The 24,918-nt window shown below is 42.8% G+C and overlaps 1 protein-coding gene across 8 annotated transcripts in view; it reads right to left on the bottom strand.

Moving 5' to 3' along the window:
- Positions 1-24,918, bottom strand: part of CCDC171 (coiled-coil domain containing 171) — a 982,183-nt gene that overhangs the window by 579,791 nt on the left and 377,474 nt on the right. For all 8 annotated transcript variants that reach the window (XR_003857717.1, XM_029608527.1, XM_029608555.1 and 5 more), the window contains one exon: positions 971-1,153. Coding sequence is in view for 7 of the 8 variants with exons in the window: in XM_029608527.1 (XP_029464387.1) it covers positions 971-1,153 (183 nt within the window). In the remaining variant the exon portion in view is untranslated. The remainder of the gene's footprint in view (positions 1-970; positions 1,154-24,918) is intronic.

Here is a 24,918-nt window from a genome sequence, read left to right as displayed (position 1 = left end):
CCTCTTTTTACTTATATGTAAAGAGAGTTTTACATCTTTACTAATTGAATAAAATACTCCTATGATCTTTTGCTTGCCAAATTATCCTTCCTGCCTCCCTTTATTTTTTTTGGTAGTTTTTCCTGTCCTCTTATGTCTGTCTGTACTTCCTGAAGATTATTCCTTGTGCTCTTAATTTTTCTCCTACTTCTTTGGTGAACTGTAGTGGCCTCAATCTTTTCCCTTTGCTAATATGTCTGAGACAATTTGTTGCCATTGCAATGCTCCTTTTTATTCTTATATATAGTTCCTTTGGATCTTTTAGATCTCCTAGCCATGACAGAGCTTCATCAACATAATTATTAATTTTTAGCATACTTTCGAAACAGAAGGGTGTGTGTGTGTGTGTGTGTGTGTCTGTGTGTGTGTCTGTGTGTGTGTCTTTCCTAACTGCTGATAACTTCTCTCTCTGATGTCCTAGCAAAACAGAATTCTAAAAATATATTGGCAGAGGTGAGCATTATGATTTTATCCAGGATGGAATTCTTTAGATCCATGAAGGTGGGTGGACTATGGATACATGCACATCCCAGAAAGTAGGCTGGATTAATTCTAGTTAGAATGCTTTGCATTAAAGTTAATCCTTCTGAAATCTAGAACCCTTGTTCTAGTAGAGCCTGGATATGATCCAGTATTTATATTAAACCACATGTTGTGATAATTGGATCCCAAATTGTACCCTGCCATAATCTTGGAGATATCTCCGTTTGTCAGCAACAGGTACAGTATCGCCTCAACGCTCTTCAACTAATTAAAAGAAAAATACATGTAGCTAACATTTCAGTTTTGTCAGCATAAAAAAATGTGATCCTAGAGTAGCATTTAAACAGCTTAGTATGTACATTTCATAGATTTTTTTTATATTAAAAAGTCAAATATCTACAAAATATCCTTTAAACCAGTCTTTGAGATAAACTGTATACCTACTTACAGATTGTTTTAATGCTTGTATTTGCTCTTGTAGTTGCTGTACTTTTTCAGTCTCCATTTTGAAATTTTTCACATTGGCCTTTAATTCTGCAAGCTCCATACGAAGAGAGCGGCGCTCCACTTCTGTCATATGTAGTCTTTGTGTAAACTCAAATATTTGCTTCTGCAAGGATGCTAAGCTTTTCTGTTAAAAATAAATAAATAAAAATAAAATCATTTTGATGAACCAACAATGCACCTATTTGAAATGTAATTATGGATACTCTATATATGTGTGTGCAAATATAAAGTATATATATATTTTTTTTTGTTCCCTCTCTGGAAGGACTAAGGGCTCTTCAGGGACTTGAGAACCATCACACATCTCATTGTTGGAAAGGCAGCATTCAATATTGGGGCTGAATCCATAATTAATTTTCCCAAAACCTGGCATGGATTCCTCAACAGGTGAAATGATTTAGATCCAAGACTCAAGGTGTTTCAAATGGAAACGTCTCTAAAGAGATACTACAACCAATGTTTTTGTGTTCCAAAATTAAGTCTTTACTAAACAGTTCAGATTAGAAAGTTGTGATTTATTCAGTCTAAGCAAAAAGAAATCTCCAAACAGGTACTATGATTTCACAACCTGGTGGAGAAGGAGGGTTCTAATCCTTGCTTGTGCGTTATTCTGGGTTCCCCTCACTCCTTTTCCTTGGGTTTAAGGCTCCCTTGGAGACTCTGACTTCCCAAAGGATCTTTTTGGTACTTAAGTTGCTTGAATGTTTCTAGTTTTCTTCACCTTTCTCCTCTTTCCTGTACTTCTTAATCAATGGATCAAAGTACTGGATGGGCAGCTCTATCCTTCACTCCTTTATTCCATTCCCACACTTATGGGCCCCAAGATAGGATCCTGATACTCATATAGATCTTTGTTCATTGCAGAACCCGGATCAGGGTTCTTCTCAAACCCACAGAGAGAAACCCAGAGTGAGAGATCTGCTCCCTCAGGATGGGGATCCTCTGTACTCCACAGCTGGATCCCTCAGGAATAGCTACTTCTGTAAAGTATCAGAAGCACCACCACTACAGGGACTTTACTGTGTGGCCCTCTATACCCACTACTGGGAACTGGAGATAGGAGGATTGTTTTATGCCTCTCCAAATCCCAGCTCCTCATGACTGACCAAAATATTTTCAAGTTTCTTTGACCAGCATACCAGGCTACACCACTGTGGCCACTCCTACAGGGAAATGATATAACAAATGATTCAGTTTACTCAATATTCTGACAAAATCAATATGCCATCTGGTGAAGAAAGCATAGAACTTGGTGAAGGTATAAAAACAGAATACAATAAAAAAGATAGTATCTAACATAAAATGTAATGAGGGTAGTTATTATAAAATGATTACATTAAATACAATAGACTTATGGTTAACAGAGGGTGCAAAATGGGGAGATATTACTTCTCATGTATGACTAAGATATTCCATTCATAACGATATCATAGGTTACAAATTATTGCTATATACCTGCACTTTCTCTCACGACTGTCAAGGCAAAATATATTTCAGACAGTGATGTTGTATGCTTGATTGTTTCTGAATCTAAAATCCTATAATTTACATGACCCAAATTAGCAGATAGCCAGGATGTACTGTGAAGTTCAGCTGCAGGAATCCACCTCTATGGTGGCTTTGCAAAATATCTCCTTCCTAACTTTTGTCCTAGCTCTGGCCTCTGGTTTCCTGGGTCATATTTATCTGTTGCTGATCTCTGTCAGTATATATTTGCTACATTTGCAGATCTTAGATCTCAGGTCCTCTGGCTTCTTGCTTCTGTGTGGCGGCTTCAATCTTGGTCTCTGTCTTCCATCTGGTGGTTTCTCTCTACATGTCTGCCTTCATTCTTTTCTTATAGTATTTTGTAAGACTCCCATAATGTTAATCACATATTGAACAGAAATCTCATCACACAGCAGACTACTGGCTGAGGTGACTGAATAAGCCTTTAGATTTGTATTCCAATGAAGCAATCTTCTCTGTCTTCCGAAGTAATCATGGTTCAGTCTTTGTGTATTCAATCAATCTTGTCTGGTTGAGATGACTGAATCGGTCTTTAATAACACTGGTAGCTGCGACTGATATCTGCCTAGACGAACTCCCTACTTCCCCCACCAAATGCAGAGTGAGTGAAAGACCAAACACAAATCAAAGGCATAAAGGAATAAGTTGAACGTACAGGCTGCAGCTTTATCATCAAAAACACACATTAACAATTAACTCAGAATCCGAGCCATGGTAAAGATCATCCGGGTAACACCCACAAGTTTGCCACCTGCCATGAAAACCAAGCAAAATAGGTGCTCTTCACTCCAGCCCCTCGCCATGTTTCCAAGCAAGGGTGCCACTCCTCCTAGGAATACCCCTTGCCCCACCATTTTGCCAGACAAAGACTGATCTGTTACTGTGGCAAAAGCCCTATAGCCACCAATAAGAATTTTACATCAGCTCAGGTACTGCCATAGATATGAGGTAATGATATCCTTGCCTCATGCCCCCCCCCCCCCCCCCACGACACTCATCTGTAGCTATCACCTGTAACCCCAATTAGGTCCTCCAAAGCCTTCTGCAGCATAGTGTTGAAAATGTCATAATCAATGTCTGATAGATGAATATTATCTGTCCTATACATGCCTTCACCTATATATGCTTAATTTAGTGTCTTCCTAACTTTTGCGCCCACACATCAATTTGGCAGTTTTTCCCTTTTGCGCCCTTTCCCCCAAAGCTTTACATTGTACCGTTTGGGGCATGGGATGATGCCTGTCCACAACAAGCAAGTCCATGGAAACAAGTAAGCCGTCTTATGCTTTTGTGACTGCATAATTTATTTTGTTTTTATGAGTGAGGAAAAGGGATCTTGGGTACTAAAACAAGAGTATCTTTGGGATATGGAAAGAAAGAGGAAGAGGGAATCTTGAGGATGAGGTGGGCAAGGAAGAGGGAGAGAAAGAGGAAATAAAAATCTCAAAGATGGGGAAAAAAAGAGAAGGAGGACATCTTGAGGATGGGGAGAAAACACCTTGATGAGAGGAAGAATAGGGAGAGACTGAGAAGGAGGGTATTCTGAGATCAGGAAATAGATATGATCTAAAATCAGGAAAGAAAGGGAGATGTCCCTACCAGCTCTGGTCCTGCTCCCACCTTGCAGACCAACCTACTCTTCTCTGCCAGCCCCCATTCCCATCATCATCTCCCTTACTTACTCCCCTCCTCTAATCCCCTATGCCCTATCTCACATACATGAACTCCCAACACCAGTCTCCTTTTTTATATTCACACCTCCTCCAGCACAAATTCACTTTCTCACATACACACCCAGCAACAATGTGCTGTTCCTCTCTCTCATATGCACCCCAGCCAATCCACCACCCACTTCTTTCCCCAACTTATGCCCTCCCATCTCCCGATAATGTACTGCAGTGCGCTTTAAATCAAGGATTGAGCCCTTGTAGCAGAGAATGACAACACAGTCTAAGGCACCGTTATTCTATTCCATCTAGCAGCCTGATGAATCAACAAAGGAAAATTGCAAGGAAGAAGGTAGAAATTTCTAGGAATAGAAGAATGTCATGTTCCTAATCAGTTGCCTGTACATCTTGAACTGGCTCCTGGTTCCCACAATTTTGCAGAGACCAAGTGATTCTGTGGCAAGGTCCAGATGTTTGAATCCTTGCCACAGCATCGTGGGAAATCAGAAGCCCTGATCACAATACGTTAGTGAAAATATATTGATGTTACTGAATAACTCTATTTTAATATCAGGTAAAATTCTTTCAAATGGCAAGTACTTTATTAGAAAATGCAATAACTGACAGTAAAACTCTGCTGAATCTTTTTACTGATGGGGCTATTAAGCAGTGAATTGAAAAGATATTTTCAAATCAATTTAATTATTAATAAAGTTTTATATTTAATTTACTAATAGCAATATCTCCCCTGACATTGGGCATTATTAGATATTTGCCCTAGCTGTATTGCTGGATGCCCTCATCCTTGGCATGGAACATTAACTATGAATGCAGGCAATTCTTACAGTAATGCCTGCTGCAAACAGCACTATTGTTCAAATATGCGATGACATAATACAACATTATAGAGAAACATTTTATATCCATTTTTAAAAAATATTCAAAAGAAATATTTATTGGTATGCACTTATTAACAATAAACCTGATTTACCCAAAAATAAATTTGGCCTCAAGAAGACATATATTGGGGGAGGTTGGAGAAAGAGAACAAATAACTGTGATGAAAGAAAATATTCAGGACACATTTGGCAATTTTTTTTAAACAAACAATATTAACAATAGAATATGATAGCAGATAAGGATCATAAGATTCATTTAGTTTGCCCAATTTCATTCCTCATTCAGTGCCATAAACCCAAGCTGATTTCTGGCTATCACCTCCCTTCTTCACAAATAGGAATCTTGTGTGTTTATCCCATGCTTTCTGGAAGTTCGTTACCATTTCTGTCTTCACCACCTCCCTCAGAGAAGCCATTCAATGGATCCATGAAGAATTATTTCCTGATGCTGATCCTGAGTCTACCACCTTGGAGCTTCATACCGTGACCTCTTGTTCCAGGGCATTCTGTCCTGTGAGAAAGGTTTGCTTCTTGCGGCCACCTTTGAAGTATTTGAATGTCTCTATTGTATCCCTCTTGCCTCTTCTCTCCTCTAGTATATACATATTTAGGTCCTTCAGTCTCATTTTATAGGACAGCAAAGTTACATACCTGTATCAGGTGCTCTCTGAAAACATCAGAACAAATTAATCCCACAACTGGGTGATGGCATCTGATGGTGCTAAGACAGAAAAGCTCCCTCAGAGCTCAGAAAGACCAGGATGATCTTTCTGAGCATGCACAGGTGTACTCACACAGCCACTGCTGAGCAAGACTCCCTTGTCCTTATAGTAAGCTATCCAACTTTTCAGGGGAGGAGGATAGGGTTGTGTAGCTGATGTCTTGTTGTCTATGGAGAACACGTGTTACAGGTAAGCAACTTTGCTCTCCTGATAGTCCAGAGAAAATGTTATCAGCCATACAAGTGGCTGAGGAATGCATGTAAGTATTCATTATGTTTTTACATCAGAAGTGTAACAGGCAACTTGTGATTTGTTAAAGTCTGCTGGAAAAGTTGAAGGAATTAATTAAATGAGCTTTTAAGAACTGCTTCACCAAGACTGCTATCTTGACAATGATGTATTTTCTAGGTAGTAATGAGCAGTGAAGGTATAGATAGAAGACCAGATGTCAACTTTGCAGATTTTTTTCCATGGAAGCAGAGCAAACATGGGCTATGGAAGCTGCAGTAGCCCTGACTTAATGTGCTTTTACTTTATTTTGAAGCTGTTGTCCTGATTGTATCCACACATTTAGAAAATGAGCAAAAGCCATGTTGTTTATGCAGGAGCTAGGATCTGAATGGACAACTGACAATCAAACATCATGAACTTGCTTATGTTTCCAATGATTTCTTTTGAGTTCTCAGAGATTGATTTATTTATTTATCGAGTTTTATATACCGTGTTCGGTTTCACCATCACAACGATTTACAAAGTTTCGATGTTTAACAGCGTTTCCAAAGATTCATGTGATTGTCGACATAAATATTGTAGACTTTATAAACATAGATCGTATGATACTGTTTGTTCCTTTTAATAATTATTGGGAGATTTATTTTGTCTGTTTTGATTTTGAACATTTGATGGTTATAAGTTTAATACAATATATAAGTAATTTTGTACACTGCCTACAACTGCAGGTAGAGCAGGTTATAAAGTTTAAAAAAATAAATAGTGTAATAATATGAAAGACAATCAGGTTCATGTGGAACGAGATCATTTTGTAACTTAAACCCCTTGTTTGACTGGGTTAAAAGCGATGATAGTTGAGATGATTTTCAGTAAGATATTATCTCCAAATAGAACAATAAAGCTCTTCTGGAGTACAGAGTATGAATGGACTGTTCAATTTATTGGTTGGAGATCTTGGGAAAAATGTTAGTAGTATAATGGACTGATCCAAATGAAACATACTTTAGATAGAAATTTTGGATAGGTATTCAAAACTGCAAAGGGACCCAAAATGTGCTCTTTACTAGCTGAGTTGCCCTTAGTTTATAGCCACAGTAGTTTCAACAGACCTGGTTTGCCAGTAATGTAGGATCAGTGATTTCAACAGTCCCTCCCCTGAAGATGAGGTTAGTGTAGGTGGGAATTGTTGGGTTTTTAAAAACACAATAGCTGAACTTTTAGCTGATGTTCTTTAATACAGAAGACAAAAGGGAGAAACAAAACATATGCTTCCTGACTTACAGTTTGCAGGGAACCACCAAAATATTCAAGAAGATGCAGTGTGCCTTTACTGGGTAATCTGAGGAGAGAGACCCAATCCAGCACACAATACTTCAATGCAGCCTTCTTCAGATCCAGCACTGGAAGCCCAGGAGATGTGCCAGCAGAGAACTCTCTGGTGGCTTGCACAGCTGGGTGAATAGGGTAGGTTACTCTATAGCCAATGAGAACCTGGCTGGGCATAGTCCAACCTACAGTAACTTGGAATGTCTCTATAGAGCTTCAGTCTACTACCACAGAGCAAGCAATTCAAAACTCACAACCAGCTTACAGCATGCCCACTCCCAAAGGGGGCCCTCTGGTCCCCCATGGGCCACTCAAGGGCTCCCATAACACCTCCCACAACAGCCTATTTATTCTCTTCCCCCCAGCCTTCCCATTCCAAGAGACATACATTATTCAAAAACTTTGGTTGAAAAGAAGAAAGGAAAAATCAAAGTCAAGAGGGTTCCCCCCCCCCCCCCCACTTTTTACAAGTCACTTTTCGTCACTTATCATTCCAAAGGGGTGTGAAGGTGGTTCTGCTGTCCGTCTAGCATAGCTGACGTGGTGGAATGGACTCATAATATTTCTTCTGACTCTGTTTCAGTATACTTCAATTCCTCTTCACAGAGGTATTTGGTCAGAGAAATCTCATAGAGCCTGCTTTTTGGGTACTGCTATCTTCCCTCCAGCATGGCTCACCCTTTGCTTGTGGTCTTTCTTCTTCATCCTGGTGAAAGCTCCTCCTATGAACACTGGGCTCTGCCAGTACTCAACTACTGCTGTAGTCTTTTCTTGCTCTGATTAACCACTGCCCTTGAAAGCCCTGGGTCACCTCCCATAGGTATTATTTAATATATTGGAGTGTCTCATCCAAATTGGCTATGGCAGGGAGAACCACAGTGACTAGCTTATCCAATTGTGAAATCAGAAATGCCACTACCTCCTCCATTTTTTGTATGCAAGCTATAGAAACATAGAAATGATGGCAGAAAAGGACCAAATGATCCATCCAGTCTGCCCAGTAAGTTTATGGTAGTATCTGCTATGCCGTGTAAGTTACCCCATGCTTATCTGTTTCCCAGACTATAAAAGTTAGGGCCCTCATTGGTTGCTGTTTGAATTCAATTCCCCGTTACCCCTGTGCTTATCAGTTTCCCACACTAGACTTCTTTGATTGCTGCTGAATCCAATTCCCTGTTATGCCTTGCTGTTGAAGCAGAGAGCAATATTTGAGTTGCATCAAAGTATCAGTCTTACTGGTTAAGGGTAGTAACCGCTGTATCAGCAAGTTACCCCCATACTTGTTTCCCCAGGCTGTAAAAGTCAGGAACCTTGCTTGCTGAACGAAACCAATTCCCCTTTTCCCCCTGCCATTGAGGCAGAGAGCAATGATGGAGTTGCATCAACAGTATCAAGGCTTATTTATTTATTTTTAAAAGTTTGTATACCGTCGTTCGAAATACATCACAACGGTTCACAAATAATATGTAAAACACAAAATATATATTATAATTTTACGGCACACATTCAATAGACAGTTCATTTTCAAAAACAAATGAAATAAAACACAACCAGAAATTAAAAATAGTCCTTAGCTCTCAAAAGTTATCTTTTCTCAAGGTTGTCTGAGTATGCCTTTTCAAACAGGTCTTTAAGGCTTTTTAAAAATTTTTAAACTCTATTTTGAGTCATGCATCTGGGATGCGGTAATCCAAAATAGCGGTATGAGATGATGGGGAAGGCTGATGTGCCTCTGGTCCAGCAACCTACTAGATTGTAGATAGTTCAGTATCCTTTCTTTCAGCAGTGTCCCCATTAATTTTCCCACCACTGAAGTGAGGTAACCAGCCTGTAGTTTCCAGCCTCATCTCTGCTACCACTCTTATGAAGCGGGATCAAAACCACTCTTCACCAATCTCGTGATGCGATAGTTAAGGTTAATAACTGTCGCACCATCAAGCTACTCCATGCGCTCTTTTCTTCATTTCCAATCTTTAGCCTTTAGGGATCCACAATATTTATCCCATACCCTTTTGAATTCTTTCACTGTTTTGGTTTTCACCACCTCCTCCAGAAGGACATTCCAAGCATCCACCACCCTCTCCGTAAAGAAATATTTTCTGACACTGGTTCTGAGGCATCCTCCTTGGAGTTTCATTTCATGACCCCTAGTTCTACTGATTTCTTTCCAATGGACAAGGTTTGACATTTGCACATCATTAAAACCTTCTGTATCATATCACCCCTGTACCTCCTCTCTTCCAGGGTATACATATTCATATCCTTCAGTCTATCTTCATAGGTTTTCTGGTAGACCTTTTTTTTTTTTATTATTTATTATTTATTTTTTAGATTTATATTCCGCTTTTCACACTTTTTTTCTCAGCACTTCAAAGTGGATTACATTCAGGTACTGTAGGTATTTCCCTATCCCCAGAGGGTTTACAATCTAAGTTTGTACCTGAGGCAATAGAGGGAACAATAACTTGCCCAAGGTCACAAGGAGCAACAGTGGGACTTGAGCCCTGGTCTCCTGGTTCATAGCCCACTGTTCTAACCACTAGGCTACTCCTCCACTCCACCTTCTCTGGACCACCTCCATCCTGCCTCTATCCCTTTTGAGATAAGGGCTACAAAACTGAACAAAATAATCCAGATGAGGCCTCACCAAGGAACTGTACAAGGGCATCACCACTTCCTTTTTCTTATTGGTTATTCTTCTCTCTTTGCAGCCCAGTATTCTTCTGGCTTTAGCTATCACCTTGTCAAATTGCATCACCATCTTCAGATAGCCAGAAACTATCACCCCAAGATCCCACTCTGGCTCCGTGCACATCAGCCTTCCCTCATCATCTCATACCGCTATTTTGGATTACCGCATCCCAGATGCATGGCTCTGCACTTCTTGGCATTGAATCCCAGCTGCCAAATGTTTGACCACTCTTCAAGCCTTCATAAATCACTTTTCATTCTCTCTACTTCTTTAGGAATGTCCACTCTGTTGCAGATCTTGATATCATCTGCAAACAGACAAACTTTACCTTCTATCCTTTCTGCAATGTCGCTCACAAAGATATTGAAAATAATTGGTCCCAATACCGATCCCTGTGGCACTCCACTTATCACGGCTCTATCTTCAGAATAGGTTCCATTTACCATTACATGCTGTCTCCAATCAGTCAACCAGTTTATAATCCACTCCACCACCTTGGCGCTCACTCCAAAGCTTCTCATTTTAGTCACAAGCCTCCTATGTGGAACGGTATCAAAAGCTTTGCTGAAATCCAAATAGATGACATTGAGTGTTCTTCCACGATCCAATTCTCTAGTCACCCAATCAAAAAAATCTATCAGATTTCTCTGCCAGGACCTTCCTCTAGTGAATTCATGCTGCCTCGGGTCCAGCAACCTTCTAGATTGTCGATAGCAAAATTGCTTACCTTGTAATAGGTGTTATCCCAGGACAGCAGGATGTAGTCCTCACATATGGGTGACATCATTGATAGAGCACTATTGCGGAAAGCTTTCTGTCAAAGTTTCTAGAAATTTTTGACTGGCCCTGTGAGGCCACTGAGCATGCCCAGCATGCCATGATATTCTCTCCTACAAGGGTCTCTCTTCAGTCTTGTATGTAGCAATAAGCTTTAGCAAAAAAATAAAATAATAAAACATATTGGACCCAACTCTGTGGGGGGGGCGGATGGGTTTCGTGAGGACTACATCCTACTGTCCTGGGATAACACCTATTACAAGGTAAGCAACTTTGCTTTATCCCAGGACAAGCAGGATGCTAGTCCTCACATATGGGTGATTAGCAAGCTAGAGACTGAGTCATTTTGTAGTGAAGCAACAGTGAAGTATTGTTGTTGAAAATGAGGCAGCCAAAGATCACAGCAGATTGGATGTAGAAGGAGTTGGGATTAAACTGGAAACAAGTTCTTTAAGACAGATCGTCCATATGCTGAATCTTATCGTCCTTGTTTGTCTAAACAGTCTTGAGCTGCAAAGGTGTGAAGAGAACTCCATGTTGCTGCTTTACATATGTCAAAAGTTGGCACTGAACGAAAGTGTGCTACTGAGGTTGACATTGCTCTTACTGAATGCGCCTTTACTCGCCCTAGGAGAGAAAGGCCTGCTTTTTCATAGCAAAACTGTATGCAATCTGCTAGCCAATTGGATATAGTATGTTTACCCATTGCTTTTCACGGTTTGTTTGGATCATAAGACACAAAACATTGAATGGATTTCCTGTGGACTGCAGTACGGTCTAAGTAGAATGCTAGCGCACGCTTACAGCCCAAGGTATGTAAGGCTCGTTCCCCTTGGTGAGAACGAGGCCTAGGAAAGAATGTGGGCAAAACTATGGATTGGTTCAAGTGGAATTCCATAACTACCTTGGGGAGGAATTTTGGATGTGTTCGGACAACCACCCTGTCATGTAGAAATTTTGTATAAGGTGAGTACGTGACAAGTGCTTGCAACTCACTAACCCTTCTAGCCGATGTAATAGCTATAAGGAAGATAGTCTTCCATGTAAGAAATTTAAGATCACAGGAATTCATGGGTTCAAATGGAGAACGCATGAGTCTTGTTAAGACCAAATTCATGTCCCATTCTCTGACAGGTAGTCGAATTGGTAGTTTAAGGTGAATTAAACCTCTCATAAATCTACTGATAAGAGGATGTATGGATATTGGTGCATCTCCCATCTTGTTAAAGTAAGCTGAGATTCCACTTAAATGTACTCTTACAGATGATGTCTGAGACCAGAATCTGAAAGATGGCATAAGTAGTCTAGTACAGAAGTTGTGGGTCAGGAGAAAGGGTGAATGTTCTTTTGCGTGCACCACAAGGTAAACCTTTTCCATTTCGAAGAATAGTTCTTTCGTGTTGAAGGTTTACATAAAGCTATAAGCACTTGAGAGACATTAGTTGAAAGATTGAGTGGTTGTAAGATCAAGCTTTCAACATCCATGCTGTCAGGGATAGGGACTGAAGGTTGGGATGGCGCACCCAATCCTGATCCTGAGTTATGAGAATGGGAGCTACACCCAGGTGAATTGGTTCTCTGATTGAGAGGTCTAGAAGTGTGGGAAACCATACTTGTCAAGGCCAATACGGGGCTATGAGTATCATGGACCCCTTGTCCTGTTGTAGCTTCACTAGAGTTTTGGTTATGAGCGGTATCGGAGGATACGCGTATAGTAGGCCTGAGCTCCAAGGTCGAGCAAAGGCGTCCTTGGCTAGCTGGTTTTTCTGTTTGTGTAAAGAACAGAACTTGTCCACTTTGTGATTCAGGTGTGACGCAAAGAGATCTATTGTTGGTTGTCCCCAACGTTGAAATATCCTGGTCACTAAGGGATCCAGGGACCATGCGTGCGGTTGGAATTGATGACTGAGTCGATCCACACTATGTTGTGAATGCCTGCCAGATAAGTGGCCCGGAGAAACAGAGTGTGTCAGGGCCCAATTCCAAATCTGTGCAGCTTCTTGACAAAGGAGATACGAGCCCGTACCTCCCTGTTTGTTGATGTACCACATGGCTACTGTATTGTCCATTTGGATCAGAACAGTCTTGTGTGAAAGGCAGTCCTTGAATGCATGCAGCACATAACATATAGCTCGAAGTTCCAGGAAATCAATTTGAAATGTTGCTTCGAGTTTTGTCCAAGTACCCTGAGTTTGGAGATTGTCTATGTGAGCTCCCCAACCTAAGGTGAATGCATCTGTAGTTAAAGTTATCTGTGGGACTGGTTGCTGGAAGGCCCTTGCGCAAATTGTCCTTGATCGCCCACCAAAGTAGAGATGAACGTAGCTGGTGGGTTACTTGAATTGGAGAAGAGAGTGGTTGAATGGCTTGGATCCATTGTGATCTTAAAGTCCATTGAGTTACCCTCATGGCTAGTCTTGCCATAGGGGTGACGAACTGTGGAGGCCATGTGGCCTAGTAAGGTCAGAAACTGATGAGCTGTTGCTTGTTTGTTTGAGTGAAGCAAGTTTGACAGTAGGGAAAGTGTCTCTGCCCGATCCCCGGGTAGAAAAGCTTTTCAAATTATGGTGTTCAATTCTGCTCTGATGAATTGAAGCAGGTGAGACGGAATGAGATGGGACTTTTGATAATCGATGAGAAAGCCTATGGAGTGAAGTAGAGTAATGGTTCGACTGAGAGAATCCAGAGCTCCTTGTTGAGATTGACTTCTGATGAGCCAGTCATCTAAATAGGGAAAGACATGGACACTTTCCTTGTGCAAGTGTGCTGCTATTACTGACAGACATATGGTGAATACTCTGGGAGCAGAGGCAAGTCCGAAAGGTAGTACTCTGTACTGGAAATGTTGATGACCCACCATGAAGCACAGATACTTGCGATGAGGAGGGAATATTGGTATGTGATCTGGATCTTACCGGTATGTACCGGTAAGATCCAGAGAACAAAGCCAATCTCCAGTTTGAAGAAGTGGAAGCATGGTGCCTAGAGAGACCATCCTGAACTTTTCTTTCTTCAGAAATTTGTTGAGATTTCTGAGGTCTAGGATGGGACGTAGGCCTCCGGTTTTCTTTGGAATGAGGAAATAGCAGGAATGGAATCCTCTGCCCTGCTGAGTCCAGGGCACCGGCTCTACAGCCCTGGCTCTCAGAAGGGTGGATAATTCTACTTGTAATTGGATTATGTGATTTTTCGCTTAGAGGAAGAGGTCTCGGAGGAGAATCTCTTGGAATTGAGAGGAAATTGAGTTGGTAGCCTCGAGATATTATTGCAAGTACCCGTTGGTCTGTTGTTATTTGTAACCAATGGTTGTAGAAGGAGGATACTCGGCCTCCTACCGGAAGATCTGGTTGAGGATTGAAGAGATGGCTTTGGTCTCTGGGAAAAAAAACTCAAAAGCCTGCAGCTGGTCCCATCTGCGGCGGAGGTTGAGGCCTAGCCACCCTAGGTTGCCTGGGCTGAGCTCTTTGCTGCGGCCTAGAAGATCTGCCCCTTGATGCTGGAGGGTAATACTGCCTCTGTCGATAGAAAGGTCATCTAGATTCTTTTCTTGGAGGCCGGCGAGATGACTGGGTAGCAGAATCCTATGGAACTAGCGATAGTTGGCGCAGGGTTTCTGTGTGTTCTTTTAATTGTGCTACAGCATCTTGCACTTTAGAACCAAAAAGGTTGTCACCAATACATGGTAAGTCAACTAACTTTTCCTGGACCTCAGGCCTGAGGTCTGAGGCTTTAAGCCATGCCCAACGTCTTGGAGGCTGTTTCAAAACCATCATAAGCGGCTCGGATTTCGTGCTTGCCAGCGCATGTTATAAAATACAGGGTTGGGCGCGCAAAAGGCTGTGCAAAATCGGCAGCCTGCGCGTGCCGAGTCGCGCAGCCATCCTCCGTTCCCTCTGAAGCCGCTCCAAAATCGGAACGGCCTCAGAGGGAACTTTCCTTCCGCCCCCCCCCCCCCCCACCTTCCCCTCCCTTCCCCTATCTAACCCACCCCCCAGCCCTAACTAATTTCCCCCCCAACTTTATTTTACAAGTTACGCCTGGCCGCGGCCATGCCCCCGGAATGCCCCTGGGCTGGAACCATGCCCGCGTCCTCGCCCCCGGAACGCCCCCCGATGACTCGCTGGCCGCAACACGCTCCCCCCCCCACCCCCCAAGAAAAGCCCCGGGGCTTGCGCACGCCACCGAGCCTATGCAAGTTAGGCTCGGTGCACACAGGGGGTGGAAGGGGTATATTTTCGGGGGTTACGCCACCGAGCCTATGCAAGTTAGGCTCGGTGCACACAGCGGGTGGAAGGGGTATCTTTTCGGGGGTTACGTGTGTATCTGCCCCTGTATATGCTATTTCCAACTGTTGGGTCTTCTGCTGTAATCTTTGGTATTACGTGTAAAGGGTCTAACACTGTTGTTCAAACTGCTGACTTGTCTGCTGCAATTACTGGTATTGCATTTCAAGTGTTTGATATTTTTGGTTATACGCTGTATATCGTGTTTGAAGGGTAAGCATTTTTTCTAGATACCGGTAATTGAATCTGCTCTGTTGGAGTCATGGTTGGGGAAAGAGAAAAAAAATGAAGACTGTTTTTAACTTCAGCAGCTCCCTAGCAGATTTAAAGTTCTTTTCCCTTACACAACACTGAAAACTGGGTTCCCAGAATAATTAAGGGTGTGGTCCACAAAGGTGCGGCTCAAGACAATCTACTGCCTGAGGCAAGGGATGGGATGAGATGTGCCCCCCCCCCTGCAAAAGGCACAGTATAGGTCCAATTACTGGAAGGGGCCAGGGGAGGGGTCCCCTTTAGAGTCTGGTCTTTTCAGAAATTTGATATACTGGGGAAAGCAAGGTCTGGATTCCCAGAAGAGTGACACAAGAGTTATCGGTGATAATATTTCTAGGGTGCTGGCAGTCTTATCATACTCCTGAGAATCCTACCACCTGCCTCCCACAGTTTTCCAAATCCCCAGCATCTGCATACTGGAGATTTGAATGAATGGTGAGAATCTGTGTGTGGCATGCTCTCTCAGGGATGGTGCATGGGAATTAGGTCCCCTCAACATGTCTTGTAACCTTGAGCACCCTTCTTCACTCAGCCTTTCACACACTCAATTAAAAATTATGCATTTATTTTAAAATTTCTTAACCAATTCCCCAACCCAAAAAAAGGATTTTACATAAAGAGCATTCAAAGCACAGTCTTCTGAGATAAAAATATCACTTACAACATGTATATTACATTTACATATACTGCTGTGGCCAACCATAACACCCTGCAGAAAAACACTAGGAATCCATATGGTATTAAGCCTACTGTAAGCAAATTGGTGTAGGCTAGGCCCTCAGAAAGCCATGAGTAAACAGAATTAAACTATAGTAAACCTCCCATACCAAAATAGCACTAACTACGAGCACTCAAAACAGTAACAGCCCTACCTAAGAAAAGGAAACACTGCAAATATTACACCTGGCCTTAAAACACCATTACACCTCTTTTTAGGTAAACAGAATGAGCCAGGCTGCTATAGATATCTACACACTAGCAGAAGAGCTCACCTCGGTCAGACATGCAGAACACAGATAATTCCTCACCAAATAAGAATAAAAAGAAAATAAAGTCAGGGCTGGATTTAAAAATATGGCACCCATAGGGAGAGAACTCAGAGTACAAAAATGTTCTCCGAAAAATCAGAGAACAGTGAGGGGAGACCCAATTTCCTCCTCCTCCCTTTCGCCAACCCTGTTTAATATTTATATGGCCCCACTATGTAAATTTTTAGCAGGATTGGGTTTGGTACATTTTCTGTTTGCCGATGACATCCAGATTTTGTTACCTATAAGAGACTCCCTAGCAGCTACACTGAAATTATGGGACATGTATCTTAAGTCAATAAAGCAGCTTCTGACACACATGTCTTTAGCACTGAATAAGTCCAAAACGGAAATACTGCTTATCTGCAACAAGGTTACAGAAAAAATAGAGGCAGATATTTCAACTTATTCTTCGTCATATAAGATACTACGTGAAGCTAGAGACTTAGGCTTTATTCTTGACTCCGAATTGAGCATGAAAGCTACAATAAAAGCAACTATAAAGGATGGCTTCTATAAATTAAGAATATTAAGAAAGCTGAAGCCACTGCTACATACAAATGATTTCAGAATTGTGCTGCAGGCCCTGATATTACCCAAATTAGATTATTGCAATGCTTTATTCCTAGGGGTTCCTACATCGACTATTCTCCCGCTGCAATTGTTGCAAAATGCTGCGGCGCGACTTCTATCCAACACAAACAGGTGCGATCATGTCTCCCCCGTCTTGATGAAGCTACATTGGCTACCGGTCCAGTCCCGTATTCAGTATAAGTGTCTTACCCTAATTCACAAAGCCATATATGGAATAATTCCGAATGGCTAAATGCCTCACTGCGTATTCATGTCCCAGCACGGAATCTGAGATCGCTTGGGCAAGCCTTATTAACAATTCCATCACCGAAATTAGCCCACTTGGGTTCAGTAAGAGAGAGGTCACTATCCTTGGCAGGCCCAAAGCTGTGGAACTCCCTACCAGTTGACATTCGCTTGGAGGAAAATATCAACAGTTTTAAGAAGCAGATAAAGACCTGGTTATTTGAGCAGGCGTTTAATCTTGCCAACTGATCCTTTCGTTTAGTACCATTTAGCTATGAGGGGTGAGAATGAGTTATAATATCTAAAGGGTTTAGATGGGTATTAAGAAGGGTAGGGGCCAGGAAGGTATTGGTAGGGATAGCGAAGGGTGAGGAAGAAGGAAGGGTTTTATTTTTTGAAGTGTTTTATTAATATTATTATATTTTAAAGTGTTTTAAATGGAACTAAGATGTATTTTAGATTATTATCCTAGTAAAATAATGTAAAGTGTATAGTGATAAGCTGTTTTATGAGTTTTTTTGAATTTTGCTACTGCAAATTCTATGACTGTAAACCGCCTTGATATTAAATTGAAAGTCGGTATAGAAAGTTGAATAAATAAATAAATAAATAAAAATTTCAGGCACCTTCAGAATTTGGCACCCAAGGCATGTGCCTATGTTGCCTATGCCTAAATCTGGCCATGCCCAGAAAGATGCAGACAAAAACTGAACTGGACACCACTACAAGCCAGACATCCTCTTTGTAATATAATAATGTAGAAACAGAAACATCAGCATTCCTCATAAACCAAAATCACGAAAAGAAACCAATCACAAATGGTAAACCATAATAATAAAAAGAATATTTCAAAACAGATGACAAACAGATCTAATAATTAAGAATAATAATTTTTAAAAAATACGTTAACATTTTCTCTGTCAAATTGACTTCCTGGAGCTCTGGGCAATTGGGTACATGCTGCGGGCTTTCAGAGAAAAGCTGTCCAACAAAACTGTTTTCCAGTCAGATAACAGGTGACTATGTACTACATCAAGCAGGGAGGTACAGGCTCTAAACTCCTGTGCAAGAGGCAGTCCAGATAGGGTCATGGGCTCAGGGCCACATATCTGGCTTGTCTGGAGAACATGTGGATAAAGGTGAACTGGTAGATGTAGTGTATTTGGATTTTCAGAAGGCATTTGACAAAGTCCCTCATAAGAAGCTTCTAAGAAAACTAAAATGTCATAGGATAAGAGGTGATATCATTTCATGAGTTACAAACTGGTTAAGACAGAAAACAGGATTAAATGGCCAGTTTTCTCAACTGAAAAAGTTAAATGTTGTGCCTCAGGTATCTGTACTTGGACTGGTGCTTTTCAATATATTTATAAACTAGCGGTACCCGGCCACGCATTGCAGTGGCAGAGTCAGGTTCTTTACCCTCCCTCCCCCTTCCCCTTGCTCATTTACCTCAGTCACTCATCCCTCCTTCCCCCTTGGTCACTCACCCCCCCTTCCCTCCCCTGTCCCCACTCCAACTCTCTCCCCTCACATTCTCCCTCCCCTCTCCTCTCCCCTCATTCTCCCGCCCCTGACACTCACCTCCCCACTCATTCTCCCTCCCCTCACTGTCACCTCCCCCCGCCTACTGCCTACCCTTCAGATCAGAAAACTTTGTCTTTCTATTTCTGTGGGAACCCCCCCACCCCAAACCCCCCACCCAATCCCAACCCTTTAAATCAAATAAAAAACCCCCACCCTCCTGCCCCCTCCCAAGACCTGGGAAATTAAAATTGTTGGCGCTACATGTGGTCTGTCCCTGGGCGTCTGTGCGCGTTATGTAGCCAAATAGGGGAGTGCCTAACCAAATTTGCACTTCCAAATTTGTTTTGTGGTCTGGGGAGGGCTATTTTGGTGCGTTCCCGAGATCATGCAAGTTTAGTGTATGTATTTGTGTTTGAACCTCCCCCTTCCCCCAAAAAACAACCCTATGAGAAAAGTTCTCTTAAACTAACCACCCCACACTCTCGTGCCCCCCCTCCCCCAGCCCTGCGAAAAACAGTAGCCCCCCCCTGCCCCCCCCCCAGAGTTGCTGAATGAACGAAACCTTCCCCCCCTCATGACCCCTCCCCAAGATGTTCGCAATAAATTCATTACCACCCCCCCACCCTCCAGACCCCCCGAGACCTGATAAAAATGTCAGTCGGTGGAGCGGGCGTTCAGGAGCGGTCCGGGAGCGATGTATTGGCATTGGTCCGTCAGCTGCGAGCACTGAGATGGGTTCCAACGGCCCTTTGCCCTTACTATGTCAGTGGGGTGGAGCAATGGCAGCGGTAGATCCTCTGACATAATAAGGGCAAAGGTCCGCCGGCTGCCAGTCCTGAAAATGGCACTGAGGGGCCCTCGCCCTTACTATGTCACATGGGCTACTGCCGCCATTGGTGTCCCCGAGTGGCATAGTAAGGGAAAGGGCCGTCGGCGCCATGTTGATCGCTGGCAGCTGACAGCCGTAGTGCAGGAGATGTGTCCCGGACCGGTCCTGGCCCCCCGCTGGAGCCTCCCGGACTTCTGTCAGGTTTTGTGTGTGTTGTGAGAGCCTGGGAAGTAAATAAATTTGGCATGTGTGTGGGGGGTGTGAGGAGGGTGGTTTTGTGTGTGTTGGGAGACTGTGGGAAGTAAATCAATTTGGCATGTGTGTGGGGGGTGTGAGGAGGGTGGTGGGTGTATTTTATCTGTAAAGGAAATAGTTATCTTCCGGCGAAAAAAGTGCGCGAATGTGTTAAAATGGAAGTGAAATGTGGACCTGGACTGGCGAAATGTTTAGTGTAGCGTGTGTTAGTGTAAGGTGTAACAGATGGCGCTTACGGCCAGTAGATGTCGCTGTTTTCTCGAAAAAAAATTTAAACCTATTTTACCTGTCACAGATGTGACATATCTGTAATGTAAGTACAGAAGAACCTTCCTGTATGCGAAATGAAGGTTGTGTCCAAATTTGAAAGCAATCGGTTCAGTGGTTTCTGAGATTAGCGATTTTGTCCAAACTATTTAACATTTTTATTTATATAGATGATCAAATATTCAGATTACTCAAAATTATTCAAAGTAGTTAAATTGCATGCTGATTGTGCAACTTCAGGAGGACCTTGAGAGACTAGAAGACTGAATGGCAGATGAAATTTAATATGGACAAGTGCAAGGTGATGAATATAGGGAAAAAACAACCCATACTGTAGTTACATGTTGCGAGGTTCCATATTAGGAGTTACCACCCAGGAAAAAGATCTACCGTGTTTCCCCGATAGTAAGACACCCCTGATAGTAAGATGTAGTGGGAATTTTAAGGGGGTCGGCTAATGTAAGACATCCCCCGAAAGTAAGACGTAGTGTTCAAAAAAAAATTATTTTTAAATACCTGTCGGAGGGCCGCGTGGGTCCAGGCGGCTGGCGGCGGGAGCCGGGTGGTCGCATGTTAAATCTAGGCCGCGGGCGGGTGGGCGCTTGTTCCAGGCGGCGGGGGGACGCGCGTTAGTTCGAGAAGGGCGGCGGGTGGTCTCGTGTTAAATCTAGGCCGGGTCGCGCACAGGCCCACAGCGCCTGTGCGACCCCTGCGATTCGGCGCTGGGGGCTGCCGGTGGGGGCTGCTTTCGGCGCTCAAGGCAGTCACATGCCGTGGGTCGCACAGGCGCTGTGGGCCTGTGCGCGCATTCATTCACTGCCGGTGGGGGCTGCCGGGGCTGCCCCCACCGGCAGTGAATGAATGCGCGCCTGTGCGACCCGGCCTAGATTTAACACGAGACCACCCGCCGCCCTTCTCGAACTAACGCGCGTCCCCCCGCCGCCTGGAACAAGCGCCCACCCGCCCGCGGCCTAGATTTAACACGCGACCACCCGGCTCCCGCCGCCAGCCGCCTGGACCCACGCGGCCCTCCGACAGGTATTTAAAAAATTTTATTTTTTTTTGAACACTACGTCTTACTTTCGGGGGATGTCTTACAGGTTTTTTCCAATATAAGACATACCCTGAAAGTAAGACATAGTGGGACTTTTTGGGGTAAAAAGAAAGTAAGACGCTGTCTTACTTTCGGGGAAACACGGTAATACATTGGAAGTGTCAGTACAGTTAGCTATGGCGCTCAAAGCAAACGATGTTAGGATTTATTAGGAAGGGAATGATGAATAAAACAATGTCATAATGTCTCTGAATTACTCCATGATACACAGAAGCTTGAGTATTGTGTGCAGTTCTGGTCGCTGCATCTCAAAAAAACATAGTTGCACTGGAGAAAGTACAGAGAAGCTCGACCAAAACGATAAAGGGGATGGAATGGCTCCCCTATGAGGAGAGGTTAAGGCTGTACAGCTTGGAGAGCGAAGGCTGAGAGGGGATACGATTGAGGTCTATAAAATAATGAAAGTACTTAAAAGGGTAAATGTGAATCTGTAATATCAGATAATAGGACTAGGGAGCACTCCATGAAGTTAGCAAGTAGCACAAAGAAATTGGAGATTTTTTTTTCATTCAGTGTGTAAATAACCTCTGGAATTTGTTGCCGAAGGATGTAGGGTAGTCAGTGTAGATGGGTTTAAAAAAGTTTGGATAAGTTCTTGGAAAAGAAGTTCATTACCTGCTATTAATCAAGTTGACTTAGAAAACAGCCACTGCTATTACTAGCATCAGTGGCAATGGATATACTTAGTTTTTAGGTACTTGCCAGGTACTTGTAGCCTGGATTGGCCACTGTTGGAAACAGGATGCTGGGCTTGATGGACCCTTGGTCTGACCCAGTATGGCAATTTCTTATGTTATGTTCTTATCAGTTAAATATTTCAAAACAGCAAATGTATCAAATGACACCCAATAAGAAAAACTAATAAGACAAAAAAATTTCCACTCTCCATACCTGGGAAACTTCTGATTTCCAGTCTCTCACAGGCCGATACAGTACAGTGCGCTCCAACGGAGCGCACTGTTAACCTGCCCTTGGACGCGCGTTTTCCCTTACCCCTTATTCAGTAAGGGGAGGAAAACATGCGCCCAACCCGCGGCACCTAATAGCACCCTCAATATGCAAATGCATGTTGATGGCCCTATTAAGTATGCGCACGGGATACAGTAAGTAAAATGTGCAGCCAAGCCGCACATTTTACTCTAAGAAATTAGCGCCTACCCAAAGGTAGGCGCTAGTTTCTGCCAGCACCGGGAAAGTGCACAGAAAAGCAGTAAAAACTGCTTTTCTGTGCACCCTCCGACTTAATATCATAGCGATATTCAGTCGGAGGTCCCAAAGGGTATAAAAAGTAAAAAAAAAAAAAAAAATTTTAATTGGGCCGGCGGCTGTCGGGCCGAAAACCGGACGCTCAATTTTGCTGGCGTCTGGTTTCCGAGCCCGTGGCTGTCAGCGGGCTCGAGAACCAACGCCGGCAAAATTGAGCGTCGGCTGTCAAACCCGCTGACAGCTGCCGCTTCGGGTCAAAAGGAGGCGCTAGGCATGCGCTAGTGTCCCTAGCGCCTCCTTTTGCCCGTTTCTACCACACCACCTAATTTACATACTGAATCGCACACACCGGCGAGTGGCCGGTGAGCACGCCAGGAGAGCGGGCGTTCGTCCGTTCTCCCACATTTTTACTGAATCGGCCCGTCAGATTGTTGTGGATTAGTGGAGGGAGGTGGCATGGAAGGGGAGAAAGGAACACAACTTTATCCTCTCTCTTTCTCATATAGTCACAAGTTCATTCACACATATACACACACTCATACATCTTTTTACCCTCTCTTCTCACTCTCCTCTTAGCCCCTTTCCTACTCTCTCACTCATCTTTCAGTTAGTCACCAGTTCCCTTCCTACTAACCTCCTATGAAAGCTGATTCCACTGCATTTGCTATAAGGAGAATTGACAGCTCTTGTTGAAGTTGAAACTGTCTTTTCTGGACTGCTTAGAGGTAGGGTCTTGAAATTAAAATGATAGACCTGATTTATAATTTTTGAAGAGAGACCATCCTGGTATGGAATGCTGAAGTCCCGTTGCCCCCCCACACACACACACTTAAAGGCTTCTCAAATCTAGACCTGGACTTTTGATGACTTTGTAATCAAAAACGAGAGTTAGATATTGACTGTGATTTCTGAAGAGGTTTGTGTTGAGCTTTCTCCCTAGCATTTGGCCTGCCTTGTTGCTGCTGATTCTAATGAAAATAAGTCTGTTGGAAAGGAAAGACCTGGTATCTTCTATGGGAATAATAGTACTGCCTTCTTTAATGCTGAGGATATTTTCTACATGACGATGATTGTCCTGCTATAGTTGTCAATAGGATAAGACACATGGAGCAATGATCTTTAATATGATCTACCACTGCTTTCACTTTGTCACCAAAACGTTTATCTCTGGGATATGAAGCATCTGCTAGCTTTTCATGAATACCCTTGCAAACACCTAAAACTCAAAGCCATGCTAGCCTTCTAGCTCCTATGGCTACTGCAGAAGTCTTGCATCATAAGCTGAACAAATGAGATGCTTACAGGAAGATTACTACTTCCTATAATATTGCAGTAAAACAGTCTGCAACATCTGTGGGGAGCTGGTGGGTCATTACAGATATATATATATATATATACACACACACACACACACACAGGACCATGCAGAGTTGATAAGCAACTATTCTTAATGTTAACAGTCAACTGGAAAACCTTTTCTGCCATACTATCTAGTAGTTTTGCATCTTTAGCAGGAAGATGTAGTAGGCCAGATTGACAAACTAAATAATAGCAAATCACCTGGACCAGATGGTATGCATCCTAGGGTACTAAAGGAACTAAAAAATGAAATTTCTGATCTATTAGTTAAAATTTGTAACCTATCATTAAAATCATCCATTGTACCTGAAGACTGGAGGGTGGCCAATGTAACCCCAATATTTAAAAAGGACTCCAGTGGCGATCCGGGTAACTGTAGGCCAGTGAGCCTGACTTCAGTGCCGGGAAAAATAGTGGAAACTATTCTAAAGATCAAAATCGTAGAGCATATAGAAAGACATGGTTTAACGGAAAACAGTCAACATGGATTTACCCAAGGGCAGTCTTGCCTAACAAATCTGCTTCATTTTTTTGAAGAGGTTAATAAATATGTGGATAAAAGTGAACCAGTAGATGGAGTGTATATGGATTTTCAGAAGGCGTTTGACAAAGTCCCTCATGGGAGGCTTTTAAGAAAACTAAAAAGTCATGGGATAGGAGGCGATGTCCTTTCGTGGATTACAAACTGGCTAAAAGACAGGAAACAGAGAGTAGGATTAAATGGTCAATTTTCTCAGTGGAAAAGGCTAAACAGTGAAGTGCCTCAGGGTAAACAGTGGAGTGCCTCAGGGATCTGGTACTTGGACAGATGCCAAGTACAGATGCCTAGATCTTTTTCCTGGGTAGATCTTTTTCCTGGGTGGTAGCTCCTAATATGGAACCTGACATCATGTAACTACAGCAAGGGTTATTTTTCCCTATGTGCAACACCTTGCATTTGTCCACATTAAATTTCTTCAGCTATTTGGATGCCCAATCTTCCAGTCTTGCAAGGTCCTCCTGTAATGTATCACAATCCGCTTGTGATTTAACTAGTCTGAATAATTTTTTATCGTCCGCAAATTTGATAACCTCACTCATCGTATTCCTTTCCAGATCATTTATAT

Source organism: Rhinatrema bivittatum, chromosome 1 (genome assembly GCF_901001135.1).
Source record: "Rhinatrema bivittatum chromosome 1, aRhiBiv1.1, whole genome shotgun sequence".
Taxonomy (NCBI): domain Eukaryota; kingdom Metazoa; phylum Chordata; class Amphibia; order Gymnophiona; family Rhinatrematidae; genus Rhinatrema; species Rhinatrema bivittatum.
Note: the sequence above shows the minus strand (reverse complement) of the source record. Positions and strands in the feature narration are given on the sequence as shown.